Source organism: Halichoerus grypus, chromosome 10 (genome assembly GCF_964656455.1).
Source record: "Halichoerus grypus chromosome 10, mHalGry1.hap1.1, whole genome shotgun sequence".
NCBI lineage: Eukaryota > Metazoa > Chordata > Mammalia > Carnivora > Phocidae > Halichoerus > Halichoerus grypus.
Window position 1 is genome coordinate 705,240 of NC_135721.1, and position 23,791 is coordinate 729,030.

Here is a 23,791-nt window from a genome sequence, read left to right on the forward strand (position 1 = left end):
CCACCTGCTCAGGATTTGCAAGTGCAGGCTCATTGGGGTGGCTCGTGGGTTGCTGGCGATGTGATCACCCCAAACCTCACTTAAAGCCCTGAAATGGCCATAGGCAGTAGGATTTGGCCCCTTCCATAAAGGTTACTACGAAGATTTCATCAGAGCCCGAGAGGAGTTTTGTGTGAGTGTAGCACTCACACTGAGAACACACGTGTGTTGTGTGTGTCCACATCCTTTGAACTTACTACTTAACACTCTGTGTGGTAGCTCTAGAAATCTCCCGTGACCCTCTCCACTCAGAAAACCGTAAATGCTCAGGTGGACATCCAGCCCTTCGAGTGTTGCTGGCCATGGTCACCCGCTGACCCGCAGGTCTCCTGAGGCGCATGCCCACCTGCAGAAGCTCCACCTTGCCTGGCTTCCCCGCACCCTCTCGGGATGCGGACTCCCCCACTCGCCCCCAGTGCTCGGTCACAAACAGGGTCCCCATGAAGGGAGTGTCTTGAGTCACACACGTACCTTCTTAATGATATTTATGTTTTTAAAAAGCAAAAGGAACATCATAAGCTTCTCTGATTCAGTTGTTGATCGCAGAAAATTCTGGGTGTGCCCTGCTCTCCGGCCTGCAAGGGGCCGAGCTCCCGCAGTTGTAATCTTGTGCTTATCAGACCTCCTCCAGTGTCTGAGCTGTGTGGGGTGCAGCTGTGGGTCTCCTGGACCCCTGATTTCTATTTTACTTTTTTTTTTTTAAATTATTTATTAGAGAGAGAGTGAGCATGAGCAGGGGGAGGAGCAGAGGGAGAAAGAGCGAGAATCTCAAGCAGACTCCCCGCTGAGAGAGGAGCCCGACATGGGCTCCACCTCACGACCCTGAGATCATGACCTGAGCTGAAATCAAGAGTGAGATGCTTAACCGACTGAGCCACCGAGGCGCCCCTCTGTTTTGCTTTGGTATTCTCACTTGTATTTAGCATCTTGCTGCCATGAACATGTGTCACAATATAGGATTGGTGATTGATTTATTTTCATGTCCATGATATTTCGTCAGTTTAACAAATGCATGTTACAGCTTTTCCCGTCTGACCCCTGTTCCATTTGACAGAACTCCTGTATGTGTAGCCCACGTTGAGGTCTTTGCGACCCCTGCCGTCTTGCACACCCTGGTAAGTGTACGACAGGTACCAGGAGAGCAGAGGGCCAGCCTCAGGGAGCGGATGGGAGAGTCTGAGCTGCCTTTTTGTAGACTTGAACATTTCACAGCACCGCGTCCTTGGGGTGTCACTGCTCAGACCTGGGGGCCTGTGTCCCGGGTTCTGGTCTTGCTGCCCGCAGAGCTCCTCACCTTCCCGTCCGTTCAGTAGAGGAGTGCAGAATGTAGGCTAGACATGCAGGCCCGTGTGCCCACACGGGTAGAGGGGTCCCTTCCCCTAACTCTTCCTGGGGGTCTGTGCATCTTGGTAGACTCCTTCTCTTTGAGATGGGTTAACCTGGACCTGACCGGATTTGTGTAGATGTAGCCTGAGAAAGTCCTTTCACCTTGGGGTGGGTGAGTGTGGAGCTGGATTTGGAATTTTGAGGCCAAACTACCTCCCCCTGCTTCTGTAACCAACCACGTTCTACTCTTCATCTCCAGTGCGCAGGCCGTATGAGGGAGAGGGTCCCAGGGTCTCGCCCTGGGCCTGGTTAGAGCTGGAGAAAATTGAATGAGGAGTATTTCAACGTTCCTTCTTCTTTATTGTAGACGAATCAATGAAAGGTATGTTTTTATAGCCATCAAAATAAACAACTTAAACAGAATAAAAGAGAACTTCAGCGCTGAAGAGAAATGCTGAAACCTCGATGTTCTGGTGGATCCCAGGCTCTGAAGGATGGGTGGGACGTGACTCCTGTGTGGGGAGAGTCTTCATCTTCAGCAGCCCACGGCAGAGAGCTCGACCGAAGCAGAGCAGGGGACTGGAGGCTGCCGGCATTCCTGCTTCTGACGGTCGCTGCGTGTGAAGATCAAGGGAAGCAGGTTTGCACCAAGGACCCAGTTGGCTGGGCTGCGGCTGTCCCCTGGCGCGTCCCCCGGCGCGTGCCCCATGGTGCCGTCTGCCCCAGACGCACCAGCCTGGGACCTGCTTGGCTGTCACTCCTTACATTCTGCCAATTCCGTTGACTGCGTCGGCTACCGCTGCTGAGGGCCGTCCTGGAAGATGGAAATACCTTTTTATTTACTTCAAAATGTCTGAAATCCCTTAAATTACTTCAAAAATTTAGGTGTTCCCATTGTCAAAAGCACATCTCCCCGGGGCTCCTAGGAAGCAGGGGAGAGGTCCTCTGTGAACACTTTCGAGGACTGACGTGCAGCCCTTGCAGCCCTTGCAGGCCTTCGAGGCAGGTGCACTCAGTCTCCCTCGTGCACATGGAATAATGGCATCTGGGAGAGTCTAGATGGTGAACAAGGGTGCTGTTTGGGAAATGAGCTCATTGTGGTGCACAGTCCCTGCCAAGCGCCGCCGGGACTGTGCTCAGACCCGAGGGCCGTCGCTCTATGGGGCCCGTCTTCTGACTAGCTACTGCAGACGCCACCGGTTGGCTTCACCTGACGTGAAGTATCAGGTGCAACACGTATGACCACAACACGAGGTCGCCGCACACATGGCCAGCGGACTGGCATGCGCTTGGACCGGGTATCTTGTGGGGCTCAGGGTGTGGAACTGAGGTTGTGGTCATGAGCTTTTAGGGCTTCCTTGCTGAGCACCAGGGCTGGTGCGTGTCCCGTACCTGCGGAGATGGTGGAGACCGCGTGGGTGGTGGCCTCCCTCTGCATCTCGCCTGCCTCACAGCGCTGGGAGGATCCGTAAGCAAGGCTGCCCTTGAAGTCGGGCTGAACACGGCGCCAGGAATCACGTGGAGCCCCAGTGCTGATGTGGACCTGTGCTTTAGGCAGAATTGCCGAGAACGGGGGATGCCCTGGACGTGGGCTTGTTTTCAGAAAGTTAGACCAAGACCACGGAAGATGATGAGTCTCTCTCTGATAATTCTGGTTTTGCAGAGCCTTGGGTGGGTTCTTCTTGAGACATCGGTCTCAAAAAGATATCAAATGATTATTTTTAACAGATCCCTAACACCATCACATTTTTGTTATTGTTTAATTTTAATAGAAAAAACTTACTTTTGTCCTTTTCTTTCTCACAAAAGCGAAGACAAGAATATTGGTTTTAAATACCTGAGCAGAGGTCAGTCTCAAAGGCCATAGATTCGCTCTGCGAAGGAGCAGTGACTTGAGGTGGTCGGTGCACGGCAGGGACGGGGACGCAGACCGTGGGGAAGGGCGGGGGCTGTGCAGCGTCTTCGGGGAGGGCTGACCACAAACTGGCCACCGCCTGAGGCTTTTCCTTGGTCAGCGTTCTGTGGGAAGGAGCAAGACAGAGACCCCTGAGAGCTGGCAGAGGCTTCCTGTGGGAGCGCTGCCACGTGGTGCACAGGGGGGAAGTCAGTTCGATCACACCGTGAGAACACGGCCCCAGGAAGAGTCAAGGGGTTGCCTCAGTTATAAGGCTGATCCCCACGGCCAGAGAGGGGCTGGTTCTACGGCTGGAGCGGGGCTGGTCCCATGGCTGGAGAGTGGGTGGTCCCACGGCCAGAGAGGGGCTGGTCCCAAGGCCAGAGAGCTGAGAACTTGGGGTTCGGACAAGTCAGGTAGGGCTGGGAGTCAGTGGGTTCTAGGCACAGACACGTCAAAGGGATAGATCACATATACACTTGAAACAATTACATGTCCATATACAAATATGTTAATATTTATTGAGTAGATTTGTATAATTTTGCAAATAAGAACCTCACTATTCAAACTCTTAAGACTTCATATCTGAATGTCTGGAAACAAAAAAAAATATTTTTTCAGATAATGTTGAACTTCTCACTGCCTGAGTTCACTGTTCATATAGATGACATTTTCCCAGAAAGACTCGGGGGATAAAAGTGTCCTTCACTGACGTTCACTGCATGGCAAGTACGTGCAGGTCACTAAGGGAGGGTTTGAGAGGGGTAGCCCCGCCCTGAAGGATGCATGATAGCAGTGAAATGAAGTCCCTTCCTGTGACGTGGTGTCTAGCGCCTCACACCGTGACCCGTGACTACCTGTCCTTAGTGCTCCGTACCTTGCCCATCCTGCCTCCCCCCGTTCCACCTGACCAAGCCTGGTGTGGACCCCCCTTGTTTCTGTTCAGCTTCAGGGCAGAACTGTGTCTGTGTTCTAGGTTTTCCCGAGGTCCTGCACAATTAAGTCCTGCACCTGGGGTTCACCAGCCCGTCTGCACCTCTCGTGCTTGTCAGAGCTATATGTGGATGTGGATGCTACCGTGCATAATTTTACAAAATATTTGTATAGGCAGTAGTCAATAATCCTTCTGTTGCCGTGTGTGGATTGTCACCTGGTAGACTTGGAGCCCCTGAAATCAGCATTGTCCTGTTCCCTGCCCCCAGCTCAGAGCTGGACAGGGTTCGGAAAAACAGAAGGGTGGGGAGAGCGGAGAGAGACCCAGAGATAGACACGGAGAGAGACAGGTCACACCGCCAGGCCATGCAGGCTTTCTGGGCAAGGTTGCCGTGTAAATGAGAACATTGCTAATTACCTAAATTCAGTACCATTACATTTAGTCAAATAAAGGCTGTACTGTATTTTCAAAAAAGTTTAATATTTGTCAATGACCAGAAATAATATTAACAATTAGCATTAAATGCATTCAGGGAACATAGAGAATTGCAGTGTTAAAAGAATACCTTATTATTTGGTCTCCAATATTTAACCGAAGACTAAAAAATTGAAACAAATTCATAGGAGGGTGGGAATTCAAGATGCTTTACATTTTGGGCAGATGTGCTCATCTACTGGAAGCAGCTGTCCCCGCCCCTGAGGACTGGAGGGGCGGTGGGGACGGTGCCGTGAGCCTCTGTCGGGCTCCCCAGGGCATGTTCCCATCTGTGTTCTCCACACCGTCTCCTTAATTACAACTGTCTGTGTAAATTTGTTCCCGAGAAAGTGCAGAAATGCTGAACAGCTTTTGGGATTCCTGTTCCGTTGTCTGTGCCGACTTAATGAAAACTGGGAATCAGACTTTACACATAAGGTGGTGAAATTCTTCACTAGGAGGAGGTGACATTCGTGTTCCATATTAAACAACACTTACATGTCTGCGAAGTAACTCTCTTAATGAGCTTCAAATTGGCTGTTCAGCCTGATGGGTGGGGTGCCTGCTGCTTGGCTGCTGACGTTTTCCCACACCTACACGGGCCCATGCACGCGCGTGTGCACCCATGCAGTCCACACACATCCATGCACGCCCAAGTGCACTCACATTTGCACGCCCCATGCACACTGACACACGTGCTCACATGCACATGTTCACACACATTCACCAACATGAGTGCACACGGTCACCCACACACATGTGCGACACAATCACACACACATGCATGTGTGCACACTCACAAACACGCACATTCCCCACGCATGTGTGCACTCATTCACACACATGTTCACCCACACAAGTGTGCACGTGCTCACACACGCTCACCCACACACACACACATTCCCAATACATGCACGTGTGTATACACTCATGGGCACACACATTCCCCACACGTGCACACTCATGCATGCGTGTTCCCATGCACACATTCACCCACAGACGTGCACACACGCACGTTCCCACTCATGCACGCGCATGTGCCCACACACAAGCCATTCCAGTTGCTGCTGACACTAAGCTTGGACAAGTGCCCTAACAAAGCATGACGTCCCTGAATGTTTCTTAACACTTGTGCCCCTTTTGCAACCCTGCAGCTGACCAGACAGGGATGTTGTTCGTAGGAGATGCCGTGCTGCAGGTCAGTATTGCAAACGTTGGCCCTTGGCTCTGTTGTTACTTTAAACTTCTAGTGACCAATATCATCCTCAAACTTTTCAATTTGTCGTCCTTTCAGGTTAACGGCATTAACGTAGAAGATGCAACCCATGAAGAAGTGGTGAGTGTGCCTCCTTTTGTAACTTTTGTTCTGCTTGTTGTATATTCTTTTGTTGTGATTACTTTTCTCTGTAAATCATATTTCACTGAGTGTATTTGTGAACTGGAAAGAACGCTAGAAAGGCTCAGCAGGTGCCTTGCCGGAGGCCCTGTGAGATGCCCGTGTGCGGGGAGGTGCATCATGGACACCGTGATGGGCCTTCACAAGCTGTGCAGGGTGAACGGTGCTGCTCCCATTCTAACTGGGAAGACTGAGCCTTGGGGAGTGTGGATGCTGCCCGGCCGGTGGTGAGACATGTCTGTCAGGTGTCCCCTTGCTGGCTTGCTCTCACATGCTTGTGTGTAATGTGGGCAGACACCTTGCAGGACGTCTCGTGATGCACACACCCGGTGATACCTGGGACGAGGGCTCATCAACATGCATTTGCCCTGGACTTCCTTCTGTGGTCAGGTCAGACCGCAGGATGCAAGGAAGGATGGATAAACACCCCACGGGATGCTGGGCACAGAGAAGCTCTGACGTCCGTGCACAGGGCATGGCTGATGCCAGGATGGCACCACGGAGCGGTGGGGTCAAGGTCGCAGGTGCCGTCGATGAAGGAGGGTGACGTCGATGAGGGAGGGCGACGGGGACAGCCACAGGTGCAGCTCAGTGCAGGGGTGGCACCTGGGGGAGAGGGGGTGAGACCAGGAGGAACGCCTGGTCCCGGAGGCACCGGTGTGGACGCCTCTCACAGGGAGCTTGTTCTGAGGGTTACAGGGTTCCCAGCACACTTTCAGTCTGTGAACATCCCCTGAAGGGTTGGCGTGTGGACATCCCTGCCTCAGGGTTTGTTTTCCCAGGAAACCAACCATTAGCTCCAGGTGAGGGCAGACAGCCGCTGTGCGGGAAGGTCCCCGAGATGAAGCACCCTGAGCTTCCAGGACACCTGCTCACAGCCCATCTTGTTTGCTCACCTGCGAAGAATCCGTATGCACCCCCACCTCTTCCTGTGGGGCCGACGCATGGCTCCTGATCTGCGCCGGGCCTGGAGAAGGCACTCGCAGTCAGCATAAACACGTCCTGGCTCTCAAGGGACACACAGTTTGGGGTGTATGTGCACATGCATGGAGTGTTTCCAACTGTCCACGTTCTAAGCTGCACGTCTGTGTTTTCTCTGCAGGTTTGCTTTCTTAGGGTGAAGGAAGACAGGACTCAGAGGGCCCCGTGCACCCCGCCCCAGCCCAGAGAAAGCAGGCAGTGTTCACCCAAATGCTCATCCTTGAGTGAATGATGGGCAAACCTTGTAAACAGAGCTACTCCAATATTGGGTACAGATGTACCTGTAAATCACATTATCAAATGATATGTCTAGATTCTTATGTGACAGAAAAGATGTGGTTTTAGCACTACTAATGAGACAGATTCCGTTTTTCAGATTCATAAAGTTCATAAAAATATTAAGTTTCTGAAGGCCTCATAAATCACATAGCCTCACATCCTCATTTTTCAGAGTAAATCCTAGTTTCAGTTAATTCTAAAAGGAAGAATGTCAGCTCTGCTTGAACACAAAGGATCCACAAAATGAATCTTCCTCACGCACATACCGTCCCAAGCTTCGGAATAGTTTTGCTACATGACAGGGACAGAAATCTGCTTATTTGCATGTAATACATATGTGGGGACAAGCCTACAGCTTCCCTGTTTAATACACGCGGGTTTTTCTCCACATCGGTGTCTGTTGTTACAGCAGCCGCGGCAGGGTCAGACTGTCCATGGGCAAGTTTGTGTCTTGGGCAAATTCTGAGACACGTCATCCGAGACAAAGGAAAGTCACTGAGTCTGACGTGTGCGGGGAGGAGCAGGGACCGGGGCGGGTCTGCAGGCGGGGCTCACAGGCAGGCTAGGCTGAGTGGGCCGGGCTGACAGGACCTCAGAATGGCCCACCTGACAGATTTCATTTTCCCTGCAATATGGTCAGAACTTTTAAAAAGACCTTTCAGATATGAGAGCATCGTGGTAGAAAGTTACTTCTAGTCTGATGTAGCAGACCGAGTTCTTGGGTACTATGAACACATTGGTGAGAACTGCCCTGATCAGTAAAAATTCATGAGTCTCCTAGTTGAGTCAAAATCTGTCCTTTTTCACATGTTTCCATACCCATCCAGCCTCAGTAAGGCCTCAGGGCAGAAATAAAGTCAGTCACGTGTGTTAAACACAGAACAGAGGATGGTGTGGAGCTCAGAGCAGCTGCGTGTCCCAGGCTGAGCACCACCACTCACCCGGCGCCCCTCACCGAGGTTCGCTCCGTCTGTTAGAAGGGGGGCTTGCTTTCCCCAGGCCATTCTCACTTGACAGATATTTATGGAACATGTCTTATGTTGGAACTAAGGGCATCGAATCGTGCATAAGCCAGGCCTTGCCCTCAAGGGTGAGTGTGGTCTGATGCGGAGCAATGTGCTGCATTCACGTTGGAGGAGAGCCACCCTCTGCTCTCAGCTCGGCTCCTGGCAGAGACGCCCCTCACCCTGTCCCGGTGGAGTCCCCCTCTGTCTCCTCCCACCGCCTCCCTACATCCTCTCTTTTGGGATCAGGTGTTATCATTCCCTGCGTCTCTGCTCAGGTGAGAATGTGCCCAGAAGCTCCATCACTATGAACAGACAGGTGGCTCCAGAAGCCTTTCCATCTCATGAAAAGGAGTCTTGGAGCTGGATCAGACATGAGCCAAAAAGCATGGATTAGACTGATGGGTGGGCAGGTGGATTATAGATAGAAAATTAGATGACCAATGGGTACAGAGACATGTAAAGATAACTAACTGACAATATTTTCTTACTCATGAGCTGGGAAATTGCTGGGGGAGGTGGTTCTCCACCCCGGGGCACATTAGAATCAGCACCACACAGAGATTTCAGGAGATACCTTAGTTTCAGCACGATGTCTCCATAATTTCCAGACCTCTTAATTAGTAGTGTTCAAAATCACAGGAATGGGGAACACAACTTGTTGTAAGGTCGCGGGTGTGGTTTATGGGACACAGGTGTCATGTGGCAGCAGTAGGGGGTTGAGACTCCTGCTCATGTGCTCACCTCTTCCGCCGAGACCTGGTCCAGCCCAGTCTTGTATAGACCAGTCCCCCTTGGTAAGGTCGCTGCCCACGTCCAGCTTGTGTGGCTTTGCAGGGCAGGTGACGTTTGAGCCTTGGTGGACAGTTGCTTTGTGTTGTGGCTCGTGGACCTGTGGTCAAGCATTCAGACCCTGCCAGAGCCCAGCAACAGCTCACTATCCCAACGAGCTTCTCCAAGAAGAGAGCATTTACTAGCAGATATGGTTTTATTGACATGGCTTTATCCCCAAACCCAAGGGTATGCATGTGGCTGTCCTGTTAGCCTCCCCCAGACGCCGCCTAGCAGTCCCGTCTACGTGGACGCTCCAGCACCTTGGGTCTGGAGTTGTGCTGCCCACGTGGTGGAACCCTTGCATGATGGTAGCGTGGATATGCTGCTTCTCAAAACTGGGCTGCCTGATGGGTTGTCGGGTAAGTGGGCAGAGCAGCACGGCCAGATGTGGTTTCTGTTCCCGTCAGAACCCACAGAGACCGCTGGGAGTTTTGCTGTCTTCCTGGCCAGAGGTCCGACCTGCAGCGACTCGTCCTTCAGCCTGGAATGCCTGACGTGCCCCAGGCCACCAGCAAACAGCAAACGCACGGAGGTTGCGGGCTCGCGTCTGCCGTGGGGCCGTGTCTCGCTCCCCCTGGCACATTACCAAATTCTCCGAGGTGTTACCTCATTTTCCCCAAGTGGAATAAGCATGATGCCACCGAGGTAGCGAACCAGCAGACGGCACTGGCAGAGGCCCCATTTCCTGTAGACGACAGAAGGACAGGCGGACAGATGGCCGGCGTAGCCCTGAGGCAGGAGAGGAAGGACACAGTGCTTCCAGCCGGCAAGGATGGAGAAGGCGAGACGGCCGCGTGAGCGGTCGCACCCGAGGGAGCAGGAGCAGGGCACGTCGGGGGCAGCGCTGTAGTCGTCGCCGGGGTCCGTGTGTTCATGTTCACAGTGGAGCGCCGTCGTCACGGCTGACTCACCTGCTCCGCCTGGGCCGGAGAGGCACGCGGACTGGGGGCGTAGGACGAACCGCCATCCTTCCCGTCCTTCCTGTGGCCCGGCGGCTGGGCTTCTGTTGCGCCAGGAGAAGCGGTTCTGAGGGCTTCCACAGGCCCCTTCTGACCGTGAGTCAGGAAGCCAGCGTGGAGATGCCGCCGGTTAGTGAATACGTCTCTTTACCTCTATTCAGAAAAGGGAAGAATCACCGCAGGCTGCGTCTACAGCCCCAGGACGCGTGTGCGGTAGGCTCAAGACGAAGGAAAGGCGGCTGTCGCCTGGCCCACCATCGTGGGCTTGGGTCCCTGGGAGGCGGCCTCAGTTCGGATCCAGCACCGATGCCGCACGTCCTTCTGTGGGAGCCAGTGGGGAGGCGGGCGGTACAAACGTTCCCCCCGAGGACTCTGTCCCGGATTCGAGGGCAGCGGTCCTTGAGTCGACTCGGTTCTGGAGGCTGATGAGGCTCCGTGGCTCTGCTGTGAGAAGTCAGGTCTGTCCCACGAGAGCTCAGGAAGGGGAGTCTCGGGAAGGCGAGCGGCTGCCGCGTCTGTGAGTTGCTGTGGGACGGAATCTGCGCTCACCAGGTGTGGTGACCCCAGATCACCTCCCGTGTCCCCCTAAGCCGTCCTGCCCCAGCCCCCAGAGCAGACATGCTGAAGAAAGTGTTTTCCTTCTTTGAAACTGATTTATTCTCAACTTTCAGTTCATTCCGTAAGTTCTCAATTCTTTCTCACGGTGGCTTCTGTTGGCGGAAGGCCAACATCCCGACAGAGAGAAAATGACGTGGTTCGTCCGTGGTATCCCATGGTGTTTTTCCTGCTGTGCCGGGACTTCAGGCGTAAGAGCCACCAAGCAGTAATCCAAGGACGGTGTCAAGGATCACATACAGCCAAGGAAATTTTAGATGATTTACCCAAAACAGTGCAAGTTACCACAGAAGGGAACTCTGAGTTGCAGCCGCCTGGCGTAAGACCCTGAGTGGCTCGGATATGGTAGCACCACGTGGCAGCGCCCATTACCTTCACAAATACTATTCTGGGAGAGTCAAGAATGTGAAATTTGCCGAGGCAGTGGAAGGCGATACAGGCCTGACTGTGGTCTTTCTTGAAGGAAGAGAATCAATAGTTGGAAGTGTCTTACATTTTAAGTTTACATTTAAAGGAACTAAAGTAGTAGCTGTGTTTTTAAAGGGAGGGGTTGAAATGAATAAACTCATTGTGCATTCTGTTTGGGTCTTTCATCTCTGTTACTGGATTGAGTAAGAGCAGCTCCTCAGCTAAGATTTCAGGAGCAAGCACAGCTTGAGGCGTGACCTCCATGGTCATCGCAGAGCGAACTGTCCTGTCATGTGGACCTGGGGGTGTTTTAAAAACATGAAATATGAAGAGACCTCATGGATACCTGGTCCAGCCCCTCATTTCACGCAGGAGGATTTTGAGGCGACCAGGGACCTGGTGTTAATAGGACTGGAAGCAAACAGGGTCACTCTAAACCAGTCAACTCCAACAGGAAGGAAACCCAGGCGGTAGAGAGGATCACAGCTCTGCCTTGTTCCCATCGGTAGACCCCCATCCGCGGATCTGCACATTGTGGCCACTCTCATGCCCTTAGAAGTCTACGGCTCTGAGATGTGGGGAACCAGCAGGCCAGAAGAATCTATCTACTTAGGTGCTGGTGACAAAATTATCTATGCCCATCCTGAACTGAGGGGTAAAGTTTGATCTTGACTTTTTATCTGACATTTCTCCATTATTAAAATGTTGCTCACTGATGTCATAATGTTTCCTTGGGAAAGACTGCATAATCACAAGTCCCGTAATAAATAGTGAATCACAGTTAACAGCCTGTACTTGAAGGTTTGGAGAACTAGTTTCAGATGCTGTTTTGACGTGGATGGTTTTCAGGGAACAGTCGAAAGGGGTCAGTGGGACACCTGAGCTCATATTTCTGATGCTTACCAAGCAAGCACTTGCCTGGCAGACGGTTGCAGGGAATGCCAATGAGCATCTTGCTTCATAAAACACGGAGACCCATTCATGCCTCTCCTGGGACCCCCCCCCCCCGGGCTGTGCATGTCCCTGTGGGGTTAGCATGTCGGAAAGGAAGACAGCAGTTTGTGACACAGTCTCTGGCCTGCCTGCCCCAGCTTCCTTGGGTGCACGTCGTCGTGCAGAGTAATGCCCTTTCTTGGGTGTGGGATGTGTTGCTCATCAAACTCCCATGTTGGTCATGAGACTCCCACATGAGGGTGCATCAGCCAGGAGGAGGCCCAGCTGGAATTGGGAGTATCACGGTGAGAATCGGAGCAAACCCTTTTCCTGCTGTCTGAGCGAGAACCCTGCCTTGCTGGGGAAAGTCAGTGGGCGTCCTAAGGGCTTCCTTACCAACATCCACGGACTCGAAGAGTGTGACCCATAGCCGGTGGGTGTCAGGGTGGAGTTACAGAGTGCGCTCACTGATTGGTCGTGGTTTGAGGTCATGGACTGGGGGCCTGATTGGTTGTCATGTGTTTGACAAACACTTCTACTTCCTTCTGAGATAGAACATGATCGACCGTGTTCTGTGATCATGTGGAAAATATCTGCCATCCTGCATCCCTTTGAAGGAAGCCAGGCATTGACAGGACACTTAGAGATTCCCTGCCCCATCTTCATGTCCCAGGAAACCAGCATGTTCCAGGTTCTGTCCAAACGCACGGCACTGAGCTGGAATGGCCTGGAATCCCACCTGCGCCAGCCCTCTGCTCTCGTCACCGCGTGTGTACCGTCCCTCCAGGAGGCCTGCTACATCCAACCTGCATTGTCCCTGTGCCGCCTGCGATGCCAATGTGGGGCCTTCGACTCATCATTGCTCCTCATTTGATCTTTTTCCAAGTCCAGCCCATCCTCGGCAGAACCCCCAGCGGCCTCTGCTCACTGGAGTGGAGCTGAGATGTTTGGCTCTGGGAAGACCAGTCAGGTTTGCGTCCTGGCTAGTAGCCTCTGTGCACCACATCCATCCGAGGGACGGTCACATGCTTTCCGCTTATATTTAGATCATTTATTCTTCCAGATATTTATATTCCTAATAACATATTGTCTTTATAACTCAAAGGAGTAGATCCTTTCCATGTGTCATTCAAACAAAGATAATCCAATTTTTAAAATGTGGCTCTTTTCCTTTACATATTTTTAAATAACCATCATATATCAATATGTCAGTTTATTAACAGTTTTATCTGTCCATGTGGCTAGGCTACAGCACCCAGCTCCCTAGTCAAACGTTAAGCTAGGTGTTGCTGTGAAGGTATTCGGTAGATGTGGCTGATGTCCACAGTCAGTGACTTAGAGTCGAGCAGGTCACCCTCCATAATGTGGGTGGGCCTCATCTAACCAGTTGAAAGCCTTAAGATTAAAAAAAATTGAGATTTCTCTGAGGAAGAAAAAACTCTCACTATCAGCTGAAGCCACAAATTCTGCTGCAGGTTTCCAGTCTGAATTCCGACCTACAGATTTCTCTCTCTCTCTCTCTCTCTCGGTCTTGCACACAAATCCAGTATCTCCCTCTATGGCTCTGTTTCTCTAGTAGAACCCTAATACATCACCCATCATCAACTTCTTTCAAGATACATCTCCAAAGACTAGTGAAACAAAAGCAAAAATGAACTTCTGGCACTTCATCAAGCAAAGGAAGCAGTCAACAAAACAAAGAGGCAACCCACAGAATGGGAGAAGATACTTGCAAATGACATTACAGACAAAGGGCTGGTATTCAAGATCTGTAAAGAACTTCTCAAACTCAACACCCAAAAAATAAATAAGACAAAGAATGGGCAGAAGATATGAACAGACACTTCTCCAAAGAAGACATACAAATGGCTAACAGACACATGAAAAAATGTTCATCATCATTAGCCATCAGGGAAATTCAAATCAAAACCACATTGAGATACCACCTTACACCAGTTAGAATGGCAAAAATGGACAGGGAAAGAAACAACAAATGTTGGAGAGGTTGTGGAGAAAGGGGAACCCTCTTACACTGTTGGTGGGAATGCAAGTTGGTACAGCCACTTTGGAAAACAGTGTGGAGGTGCCTCAAAATATTAAAAATAGAGCTACCCTGTGACCCAGCAATTGCACTACTGGGTATTTACCCCAAAGACACAGATGTAGGGAAAAGAAGGGCCATATGCACCCCAATGTTCATAGCAGCAATGTCCGCAATAGCCAAACTGTGGAAAGAGCCGAGATGCCCTCAAAAGATGAATGGATAAAGAAGATGTGGTCCATATATACAATGGAATATTACTCAGCCATTAGAAAGGATGAACACCCATCTTTTACATCAACATGGATGGGACTGGAGGAGATTATGCTAAGTGAAATAAGTCAGCAGAGAAAGTCAATTATCATATGGTTTCACTTATTTGTGGAACATAAGGAATAACATGGAGGACATTAGGAGAAGGAAGGGAAAAATGAGGGGGGGGGATTGGAGGGAGAGATGAACCATGAGAGACGATGGACTCTGAGAAACAAACTGAGGGTTCTAGAGGGGAGGGGGTGGGAGGATGGTTAGCCTGGTGATGGGTATTAGGGAGGGCACGTTCTGCATGGAGCACTGGGTGTTACACGAAAATAATGAATCGTGGAACACTACATCAAAAACTAATGATGTAATATATGGTGACTAACATAACATAATAAAATAAAATTTAAAAAAGGAATATAAATAATGGAATAAATACAAATCGTTATGTCATAGCTAAGAATGGCGGTTATACGTGTGGGGGGAGGGCCCAGGGACTGCCCCTTACAGCTCCGCCATTCCAAGTTCTGGGAGACCAGGAAAGAAACCCCGGGGGGAGCAGGGAGGTGAGGATGGCGTCGATCCCGAGGCCAAGGGGAGTGGACACAGGGCAGAGCGTGGGGAGGCCGGCAGAGGCGCAGGCTGAGGACCGGCCTTGCAGTTTGATGGTCGGGGGCCGGCTTGGGGAAGTGAGGGGCTGGCGGAGGAACAGACAGTCTTTCAGGGTTTTTCTGCCGCCGCAGCTGTGCACACGGATGTGCAGGAAGGGACGTCTGGGGTGGGAGGGGGTCTGTTCCTGCTCCGAGGGGAGCAGGTCGCCAGCGCAGGTGGACTCACGGTCCGAGGGGCCTCCCTCTGCGAGAGGGGAGGCAGGGCCACTACGCGCTGTGACACCCGTCACGATGGCAGCGCAGGTGGTCTTATTTCTAGGGAGTCACGCCCTGTGACCCGCGAGGACCAGCTGTGGGAAGAGGAGGCGACGCCGGGGTTTCAGCTGAGGGGAGAAGACCAGGAAGAAGGTCCCCTGCAGGAGCGTGGATAAGAACACCCCCTGACGCCCCTGAGAATAGCGGCCATGAGTGTGGCGTGAGACTCCTCAGCCAGACATTGTTCTTCTCCAGCCCCACTGTCCTGCCTGGTGTGTGGGCGGTGGGCAGCTGCTTAGCGGGACACCCGGCGCCGCGGCCAGGACTGGAGACCCCGGCGGGCGTCGCTGGTGAAGAGGGAGGCGTTCTTAGTCTCTGGGGTGTGGGGCTGCGGTGGGGGGAGCGTGAGGTCCTGTAGGGGAGAAGGCAGGAGGGTGGGCGTGAAGTCACGTCAGTGGGGAGCCCGGCGGCTGAGGCATTCTCTCAGAGAGGTCGTGATTAGGGAGCACGGGAGTGTGGGAGGAGAAGGGGCACAGACACGTGGGCCAGGCTGGGCAGCTGGAGCAGGCTGTGAGGAATGGGCTTCTCACGATACCTCCCGGCTGCATAGGGCAAGAGCTCGAGGGACACAAGGAGAATGTGAGCATGAAGCAGGTGTTACCCATGACAGCAGGTGTCTGGGAGCTTGGGAAGGGGCACGCCTGGAAGCTGGGACGTCGTGTGGGGACGTCCACAGCAGTGTCTGATGTGAGGTTCCCTGCGGACAGACTTGGTGAAGGACAGATGCGGAGGCCACTGGGTGTGCGGGGAGCCCAGGCTCAGGGCGAAGCCACTGTTTCCCGGGGACTTACCTTGTTGTGAACCACACCTCCAGTGCCTCTTTAAATGCAAGCTTCAGAGGGACCCCCGAGGGCATTAGGGCCAGGAACCCACTGTCCGAATCACTGGCCCCTTGCTGGGGCATGAAGTGATGACACATCAGCAAACGAATAGTCACAAGGGGCCAAGCAGGGAGGCGGCCAAGCTTTATCTGGTTTTGGTAAATAGTGACCCATGTGTGCTGGGTAGGCCCAAGGGTGTGATGCGCCACTGGACTCGCGCACGGGCGTCCTTGCGATTCCTGGAGCAAGTGACTTTTACTGCCAGTCTCTGCACAGTGTCCAGCATTTTTTCCTCATGGACTGAAGGAGTTCAAGACGCTGAGAGTGGACAGTGGGGTCACTTAGGTCATAGGTTGGCGGTTTGTGGTTGTTATGGTTTGCAAAGACACAGATAAGAGCGGAGATCCCGCAAAGAGGATTTCACAGGATTGACTCTGGGTCCCATGCAGACTCTCGGTGCTCAGGCAGGTGCCACGTGGACCCACGCGCCAGGCTCACATGTGGAAGGAGCAACGAGAGGGAAGTTATCAGTGAGGAGGCATTAACACGTAAGTTCTGTTTGGGGATAAGGCAGCGATTCAGGTAGAAACAACTAACATCATGTTCCTTTGGGAAGCACAGTGCAGTTCTGTCTCTGGGCAAAACCCTTTTTCTGGACTCTTGAAACAGCTCCGTCATGCACACATAAGAGGAGTGTGAGGTGTGGGCGCTGGCTGTGACTAAGGGCAGTGGGACCCCGTGCAGCGGTGCTTCCCGAGGCTGGAGACAGATGCTGAGCTTCCCGTCCCTGCAGAGATTTATAAGGCAAGGTAGTTGGCCCTACACGGTCTCCTCTCCGCACAGAAGGTCGTGCGTCAAGGTCACCTTGCCAACTAGGCTGGTACCTGGTCCATCAGGTGCACGGATGCACCGGTCCCGGCTGCGGCTCCCAGATCCAGCAGATCTGATGTGGCTCCCAGGGCCCGCTGCGTGAACTGTTTCTGACTTAGGATACCCTGCTGCTGACTGTGGCACTAATCATTTACAATAACGTAGCTTCTTTGTTCAGTGTGCTGGTTCTACACCTGAGCTTAAGGGGAGCGCTCATAAACTAACCTTTTATTCCCTTAGGTGCATGGGAATGAAGCACTTAGGAAGTCACACGGCGAACAGGCAGGTTGTTTCAACAGACTGTAGCTGGGTGCGTTTAGCATGCCAGGCAGTTGAGGGAAGGAGGATTTACACGTCGGGCTCCCACCGTGCACACCAACCGTTCTGTTTGCCGGCGGGGGAGGTTCAGGATGGCACGCACGTGTGCTTGGTCCTGGGCTCAGCTTCCATAAGGGAGACGTGCTGGGCCCGCAGGGCCGACAGCGTGAGCACGTGACACGCACCGAGCCCGTCCGAGCTGTGCGTTTCCAGGGACTTAGCGGTGGGCTGGTGGGGGGTCTGGTGAGCGTGGCTGGTGCAGCGCTGCCGGGGGGTGAGGGGGAGGGTGACGGATCTTGGAATTCACGCTGAACAAGGAGGGTGTCAGGTGCTAGCTTGGGGCGGATGGTCCCAGGGACGACAGTGTTAGTGGGGTCAGCCTCGGGAACAAGCTGGAGGACAGACGCGGTGGTGCAGATGTGGACACACAGCAAGGTCGGACGTATGACCTCGTTCGTATGGTCGGGTGAGCGATCCGACCCCAGGGAGAGAAGGCCGGGGAGCCCATGGGCCGGGCATGCACCTGTGTGGGAGCGTGTGCCTGTGTGCGTGCGTGCGTGCAGGCGCGTGTGAGAGAGAGCATGCGCCTGTGTAGGAGCCTGCGCATGCGTGTGAGCGTGCACCCGTGTGCGTGCGTGCGTGCATGCGCGTGTGAGAGAGAGCATGCGCCTGTGTGGGAGCCTGCGCATGCGTGCGAGCGTGCACCCGTGTGCGTGCGTGCGTGCATGCGCGTGTGAGAGAGAGCATGCGCCTGTGTGGGAGCCTGCGCATGCGTGCGAGCGTGCACCCGTGTGCGAGCGTGCACCCGTGTGCGTGCGTGCATGCGTGTGTGAGAGCATGCGCCTGTGTGGGAGCCTGCGCATGTGTGCGAGCCTGCGCCTGTGCGCGTGCGTGCGTGCGTGCGCGCGCGCCTGCGTGCGCATCAGCGGCGTGCATGTCCACACCGAGTGGTTTCTTCGCCTCAGAGGCCTCGTGAATTGAGGTGAGTTTGTAAGGCGTTGTGGAAAAATTGTGCCGACGGCGTGGCGCACTTGCCCCGCGCGTGTCCAGCCCCCGACGTGGACACAGGGCTTGTGCCCCAGTGAGTGGTGTCGGGAGGGGATCAGTTCAGTGAGGTCGGGGTCCCCGGGCGGGATCGGTGTCCCTGCAGGGAGGACCTCACGGCTTGCGCGGCCCCGTGCGCGTCTGCGGCCCGGGAGCGGCTCCCCGGCGTCGAGCCACCGGCCCCCGACCTTCGGCCGCGGCCTCGGAACCCTGGCCGATGACCTCCCCGCCCAGCCGCGAAGACGCCCGGCTCTTGGAAGCCTGGAGGGGCGTTTGTTGGGGGCTCGGGAGAGCGCCTGTGGAAGCCGAGTCCTTTGGAGGGGAAGGTCGTGGGCGTCCCTGTGGGCTCTGAGGGCACGGCTGCGAATCAGAGGCTGGACTCCCTCCCGCTTTCCCGGCGGGGTCGGAACGGATGTGCCCCGGGGTCAGCAGTGCGGGCGGACGGGCGTGAAGACGGGTGTTAGAGGCAGAGGCGGGTCCGTGTGGCTCCGGGCGGAAAGGAGCCGCCGGGCCTGGACCTGGGGTCGGGGTCCCTCCCGCAGCTGTCACTCTTCAGGGGTGGCGTGGGGGAGCGCGCTTGCAGGCGCTCGTTCGGCGAGTTTGGAGGCACCAGCGATCAGCGCTCGCAGGTGTGTCTGAGCGCGTACACACTGCCCTGAATCGGGGACGGTGCGCGATGAAGCGGAGCCCTCGTGCCCGCGCGTGGGCGCCGCGAGCATCACGGGGGCACAGCGGCTGAGCGGGACCCGCCTCCGGTAAAAATGCCTGATGCTCCAGGCCGCTCGCCGCACACTTCACGGTCACTCGGACAAAAGCAGCGTGTCCGCAGTGGTCCCTCCGTGAGGACCCAGCACACCGAGCTCGAGGACGTCGTGGAAAGATGCAGCGGGTCCCGTTGGGGTCAGTCAGCCTTTACTAAATGGGTAGGAGATTTTAAGCTTCAAAGTAATTTCGTCTTCAGAAAGGCGTGTGAAAGTTACTAAACGTGAAACTGCTCCAGATGCTTTGGCAGGTGGGGCGTGCGTGTCTCATTTCAGGAAGCATTTGGAGCAGGCTGGCGGGAGCATGTCTGCCTGCTGCGGCGGGGTCAAGGTCCGGGACTTGCTGTCCAGGGGACACTTGCCCTTCGAAGTTTAAATCTGCGTGAGCTCAGGATGTTTCGGACGCTTCAGTGCCGTCCCCTTCCTCAGAAGTGCTGAGTCGCAGGATCCCACCCCATCCAGAGAGGAGGGCTGCTCACGGCCTGTGCGGCTGGTTGGGGTCTCTTGGGTCAGATGGAGAGAACCCAGTTGCACTGAGCTTCCCACGGGGTGCACGTGGATCCCGGGCACCACAGCGATGGTCAGGTCCTGCTGCGTCCTGTCAGCGAGGAGAGGCTGGTGCGGACAGGCGGCTGCGGGCCTGGGATGCTCCCGACGCGCCTCCTGGTCCGGGGGCTGTGCCCTCTCCCATGAGTTCCTTGGAGAAGTGCGTCCGTTTCTGAGTGAGTGGGTCTCTTGCGTGTTTGAAGGCGGGTTTGCACCTCGTCCATGACAGTGGGCCGACAGCGGCCTGTGTGTCCTGTGTGCACCTGCATCCAGACCCTGGGGGGATGAGGTGGCTGCACGGAAGGCATGGCCCCGGCTGCCTTGGCCACGTGTGCGATGGGGGTGAGGCCACAGGATCGTGCAGTTTAATCCTCATGAAGCGCAGGCTGGCGTGCGGGAGGCAGGAGGCTGTCCGTGCACCGCCAGGGGGAAGAAGGAGTAGGACCCCAGGGAGGTGCGTCTGCAGTTTCTCTGACTCCAGCCTGGCGTATTTGAGGGGAATTCAGGGCTTGGGTCCCTAGGTGTGAGGTCAAGGTCGAGGGGACACGGGCCATGGACAGGCACAGTCCATGGGGCGGAGATACTGGTACCCATGAGGTTGTGTGTGATGATAGAGGAGAGCATGTGTGTGGCTCTCTGGGCCGCGGAGGGGATGATAGCAGGTGTCTGAGAAAGCTGTGGTATCCATGTAAGACGCTGGCCCCGGGGTGACGGGACAAATAAGGAAGCGGGAGCCAGGAGAGGGAGGAGTGGGGGAGGGCCACACTGCTGAGGGCGGGCTGGCCGCGCACCAGCCGGACTCTGGCAAATTCCAGTCCCCTCTGGGCTCTGGAGCGGCGACATCACGCTTGCTTCCATGTCAGTGAGTGTGCGGAGATGTGACGAGAAATGGAAGCCCAGCGATGGTGGATGAAGTGACCGAACCCTGAAGATAATGTGACACTCAGCAGAGAAGTGTGGGCACGTTGAAGGGACGCCCATTCACGTCTCCAGGATTCAAATGTCATTGAAACCCCGAAGCTTGTGCTTGTGATCTGCTGTGTCTTCATTACCCAGCTCACCTGGGTTCTGCCAGTGTCTGAAAGTTGGCTGTTTGTGCCAATAAACCAACTCCTCACCTGACATGACTTTCTGGTAGATCACCCTGGAGGTTGCAGTGAGCCCGGTCCGTGGTTGAATGGTGGCACGCCCCCACTGCTGCGTGTGAGTGTCTGTGTAGATGGCACACTGGTGTGGTGGACTGCGGGGCGTGCAGCTTCTTCTGGAGCCCGCGGGGTCTCAGTGTCTCGGGTAATCGCCAACCTAGAGTTGTTGAGAAATAGGCCAGGTGCATAGGAATCTTGTTTTTTTTAACTCTGTGTCTGGTCCTTTTGTGATGGTAAAGTAGCTGTTTTTTGTCACATTGACAGGTGCATCTTTTGAGAAATGCTGGCGACGAAGTGACCATCACTGTTGAGTATCTCAGGGATGCGCCGTCATTTCTGAAGCTCCCGTTAGGTAAGGGGTGGCGAGATCTTCAGGGGCCCAGTGGCGTTTCCTTCTCCCCACGCTGTTTATCCACACGGACGGCAGTGGCTGATGGGTGTGACTCAGGGCCCGAGCTCGTGCTCAGGGGGATGAAGGACATGGATAGACACCTCAGCCGTACATGTCCCTGAGACCCTGCATTTTCACACCCCCCCAGGCCTTTCTAGAGAAGGCGCCCTCAGACTGCTGTGTCGATTGATTAGCCGTAAAGCTCCTTCTTTAGGTCGGCTCGCTGGTTATAGTCACCTACACACACGTACATACAGAGAAACTAAGTTTGCTCTTAAAATATCAGTGTTGACTTGAGGAATTTATGCTGAGAAAGGATTATAGTAAGTCTATGCTGTGAAGTGCCTGCGCCACGCTCACGCCGGGATTTAATTCTCTCTCGTGCCTAAGCTGTGATCCAGTTGTAAGTGATGAACCACACATCCATGAGGATGTTTTACTCCAGGCAGTCACCATGACCTTTACTGACTCTACGCGGCCGCCATGTTTTTACAACATGTGTGAGTTTGTCTTCCTTCCAGGGGTTGGGGTGCTGTCCTCGGCAGCCAGAATGGGCGTTAGGCACCTTCATGCTCGCGGGGGCTGCGGCTCTGCTGGGGGCCCCTCGCGGTCAAGTCTCTGGCTCACCAGGCGTGGGCGCTGCCCCCCTTTCCCTCACGTGGAAGAGCAGCCCTCACCCTGGGCTCACCCCGTTTGCCTCATTTCCTGTCCCTCTTCCTCTGCTCCCCTACAGTGGAGCCCGCCATCTGCTGCCATCCGTGGGCCCAGGTGCAGCTCCCTGGGCACATTGGTGGCAGGAGGATCCTCGTTTGACAGCAGGTTGTTTAACTCATTCAGCTTTCTGCTTTCCCTCCCGGAGAACCTGAGCAGATCAGTTTCAGAAACTGCATGTTTTCCCATCAGACCCCGGTGGGGTAACCTCACCTGTATTCACTGACTTGGGAAAATGGCCATCCCTCTTGTTGCTGTACAAACACGTCAGTAAGGTTTACCGCATGGCCTACCTTCCTACAAGCCTGCCCGTTGTGACTGGGGCCTTCGATGAAAGTGCTCAGAGGGTTCCGGGGTCAGGAGAACGGCCCGAGGGGCTGGAGAGGCGGAAGGCAGCGTGCCCAGAGTAGCGGAAGTGGGAGTTTAGCCGTCGGGCCAGCCATCCAAAGACGAGCAAAGAACATAGGTAGCACCGCGTCTCGTCCTGTGGGGTTTGGGGGAGTATGGACTGCAAGGGGAGCAGCCCGTGCAGGGGTTTGGGGGAGTATGGACCGCAAGGGGAGCAGCCGCGTGCAGGGGTTTGGGGGAGTATGGACCGCAAGGGGAGCAGCCGCGTGCAGGGGTTTGGGGGAGTATGGACCGCAAGGGGAGCAGCCGCGTGCAGGGGTTTGGGGGAGTATGGACCGCAAGGGGAGCAGCCCGTGCAGGATGTGTGCAGGTCCTGAGAGCCGGGGGGTCCAGTCCTGGGTGGACTGTCCACCCGGCTCGCCCCTGGCCTGCCCACCGGCTCACGGGAGAGGAGGCGCCTCAGGCCTGCAGGTGACGCTAGTAGCTCCTGCCCGTGGCAAGCTGCACCGGGTCCTGGGGCGCAGGGACTGGAGCCCGCGGGCACGTCCCGCAGTTTGAGTGAGGAGGCAGGCTGGTGTGGGTCGGCCTGCTCGGCTGCGGTAATAAGGCACCACAGCTGGGCGGCTTGGACAGCACAGGCTTCTCGCTCCAGGTTCTGGAGGCTGGACGTCGGGTGAGGACCTGGTTCGTACACGCCTCTCCTGGCCGTGTCCTGTGAGGAGGAGCAAGGGAGGCCGCGGGGGCTTTTTACAAGGTGACCTCGTCACCTCCCACAGGCACCCAGCGCCTTCACGTTGGGGGGCTGGGGACACGGACGTTCAGTTCACGACAGAGGAGAGGTTCGGGTGAGACATGGGGGTTAGTGGAGGTGGGGAAAGTGCAGCGGAAGCTTCCTTCCCTGACAGCAAGAGGGCTGCAGAATTGTCTGTCCTCTTTCTTCTAAATCTCAGAGTGTTGTAAAGAAACATGGCTGGAAGAAGCTGATTGCACACAGGGCTTAGTGGCCTCCTGACCCTCTGGGTCTGGGTTTAGACTCTGTGAGCAAGGGCTTCACGGTGATTCTTTCCAGAAGAATGTAAAGGCTGGTGAGCGTTGGGCGTGCATGTGGATATCACGCGTGTGGCAGTGTGTCCACGGAGGGTGGTGCCACCAGGTGGTCTGTGTGTCCGCCTCTCTATCAGTCTGTCTACCTGTGCTTCTATCCGCTTGGTGTCCTCGTGCGTGGCTAGAAAGCTTATCACGTAACGTTGCAGCAGAAGGCACGGGGGGACGGGCAGGGGCTGGCACATCGACACTGAAGATGTTCACGTGCTGGCTTCATCTGCCGTGTCTTCTAGGGGAGGTGACTTCCGTGGCAGAGTGGGATGGGTGGGGTTTCCAGGCCACCTTTCACTAACGTGACTGACAGCGCAGAATTCAAACAACCACAGTAGCATCCTGAAGCTGTGGTCGGAGAGGGATGCCCCTCACCGAAGCCTGTCAACAGGGAGCCACCCCCGGCCTGAGGTGGCCATGCCCCCGTGGTCACGGGA

At 54.8% G+C, this 23,791-nt stretch overlaps 1 protein-coding gene across 6 annotated transcripts in view; it reads left to right on the forward strand.

Moving 5' to 3' along the window:
* The window catches only part of SNTG2 (syntrophin gamma 2), a 218,882-nt gene that overhangs the window by 64,657 nt on the left and 130,434 nt on the right, over positions 1 to 23,791 (forward strand). For 5 of the 6 annotated variants that reach the window (XM_078055883.1, XM_078055884.1, XM_078055886.1 and 2 more), the window contains 3 exons: positions 5,822 to 5,865; positions 5,962 to 6,003; positions 21,074 to 21,161. In XM_078055883.1, the coding sequence (XP_077912009.1) occupies positions 5,822 to 5,865; positions 5,962 to 6,003; positions 21,074 to 21,161 (174 nt within the window). The remainder of the gene's footprint in view (positions 1 to 5,821; positions 5,866 to 5,961; positions 6,004 to 21,073; positions 21,162 to 23,791) is intronic. The other variant, XM_078055885.1, reaches the window with a different exon arrangement.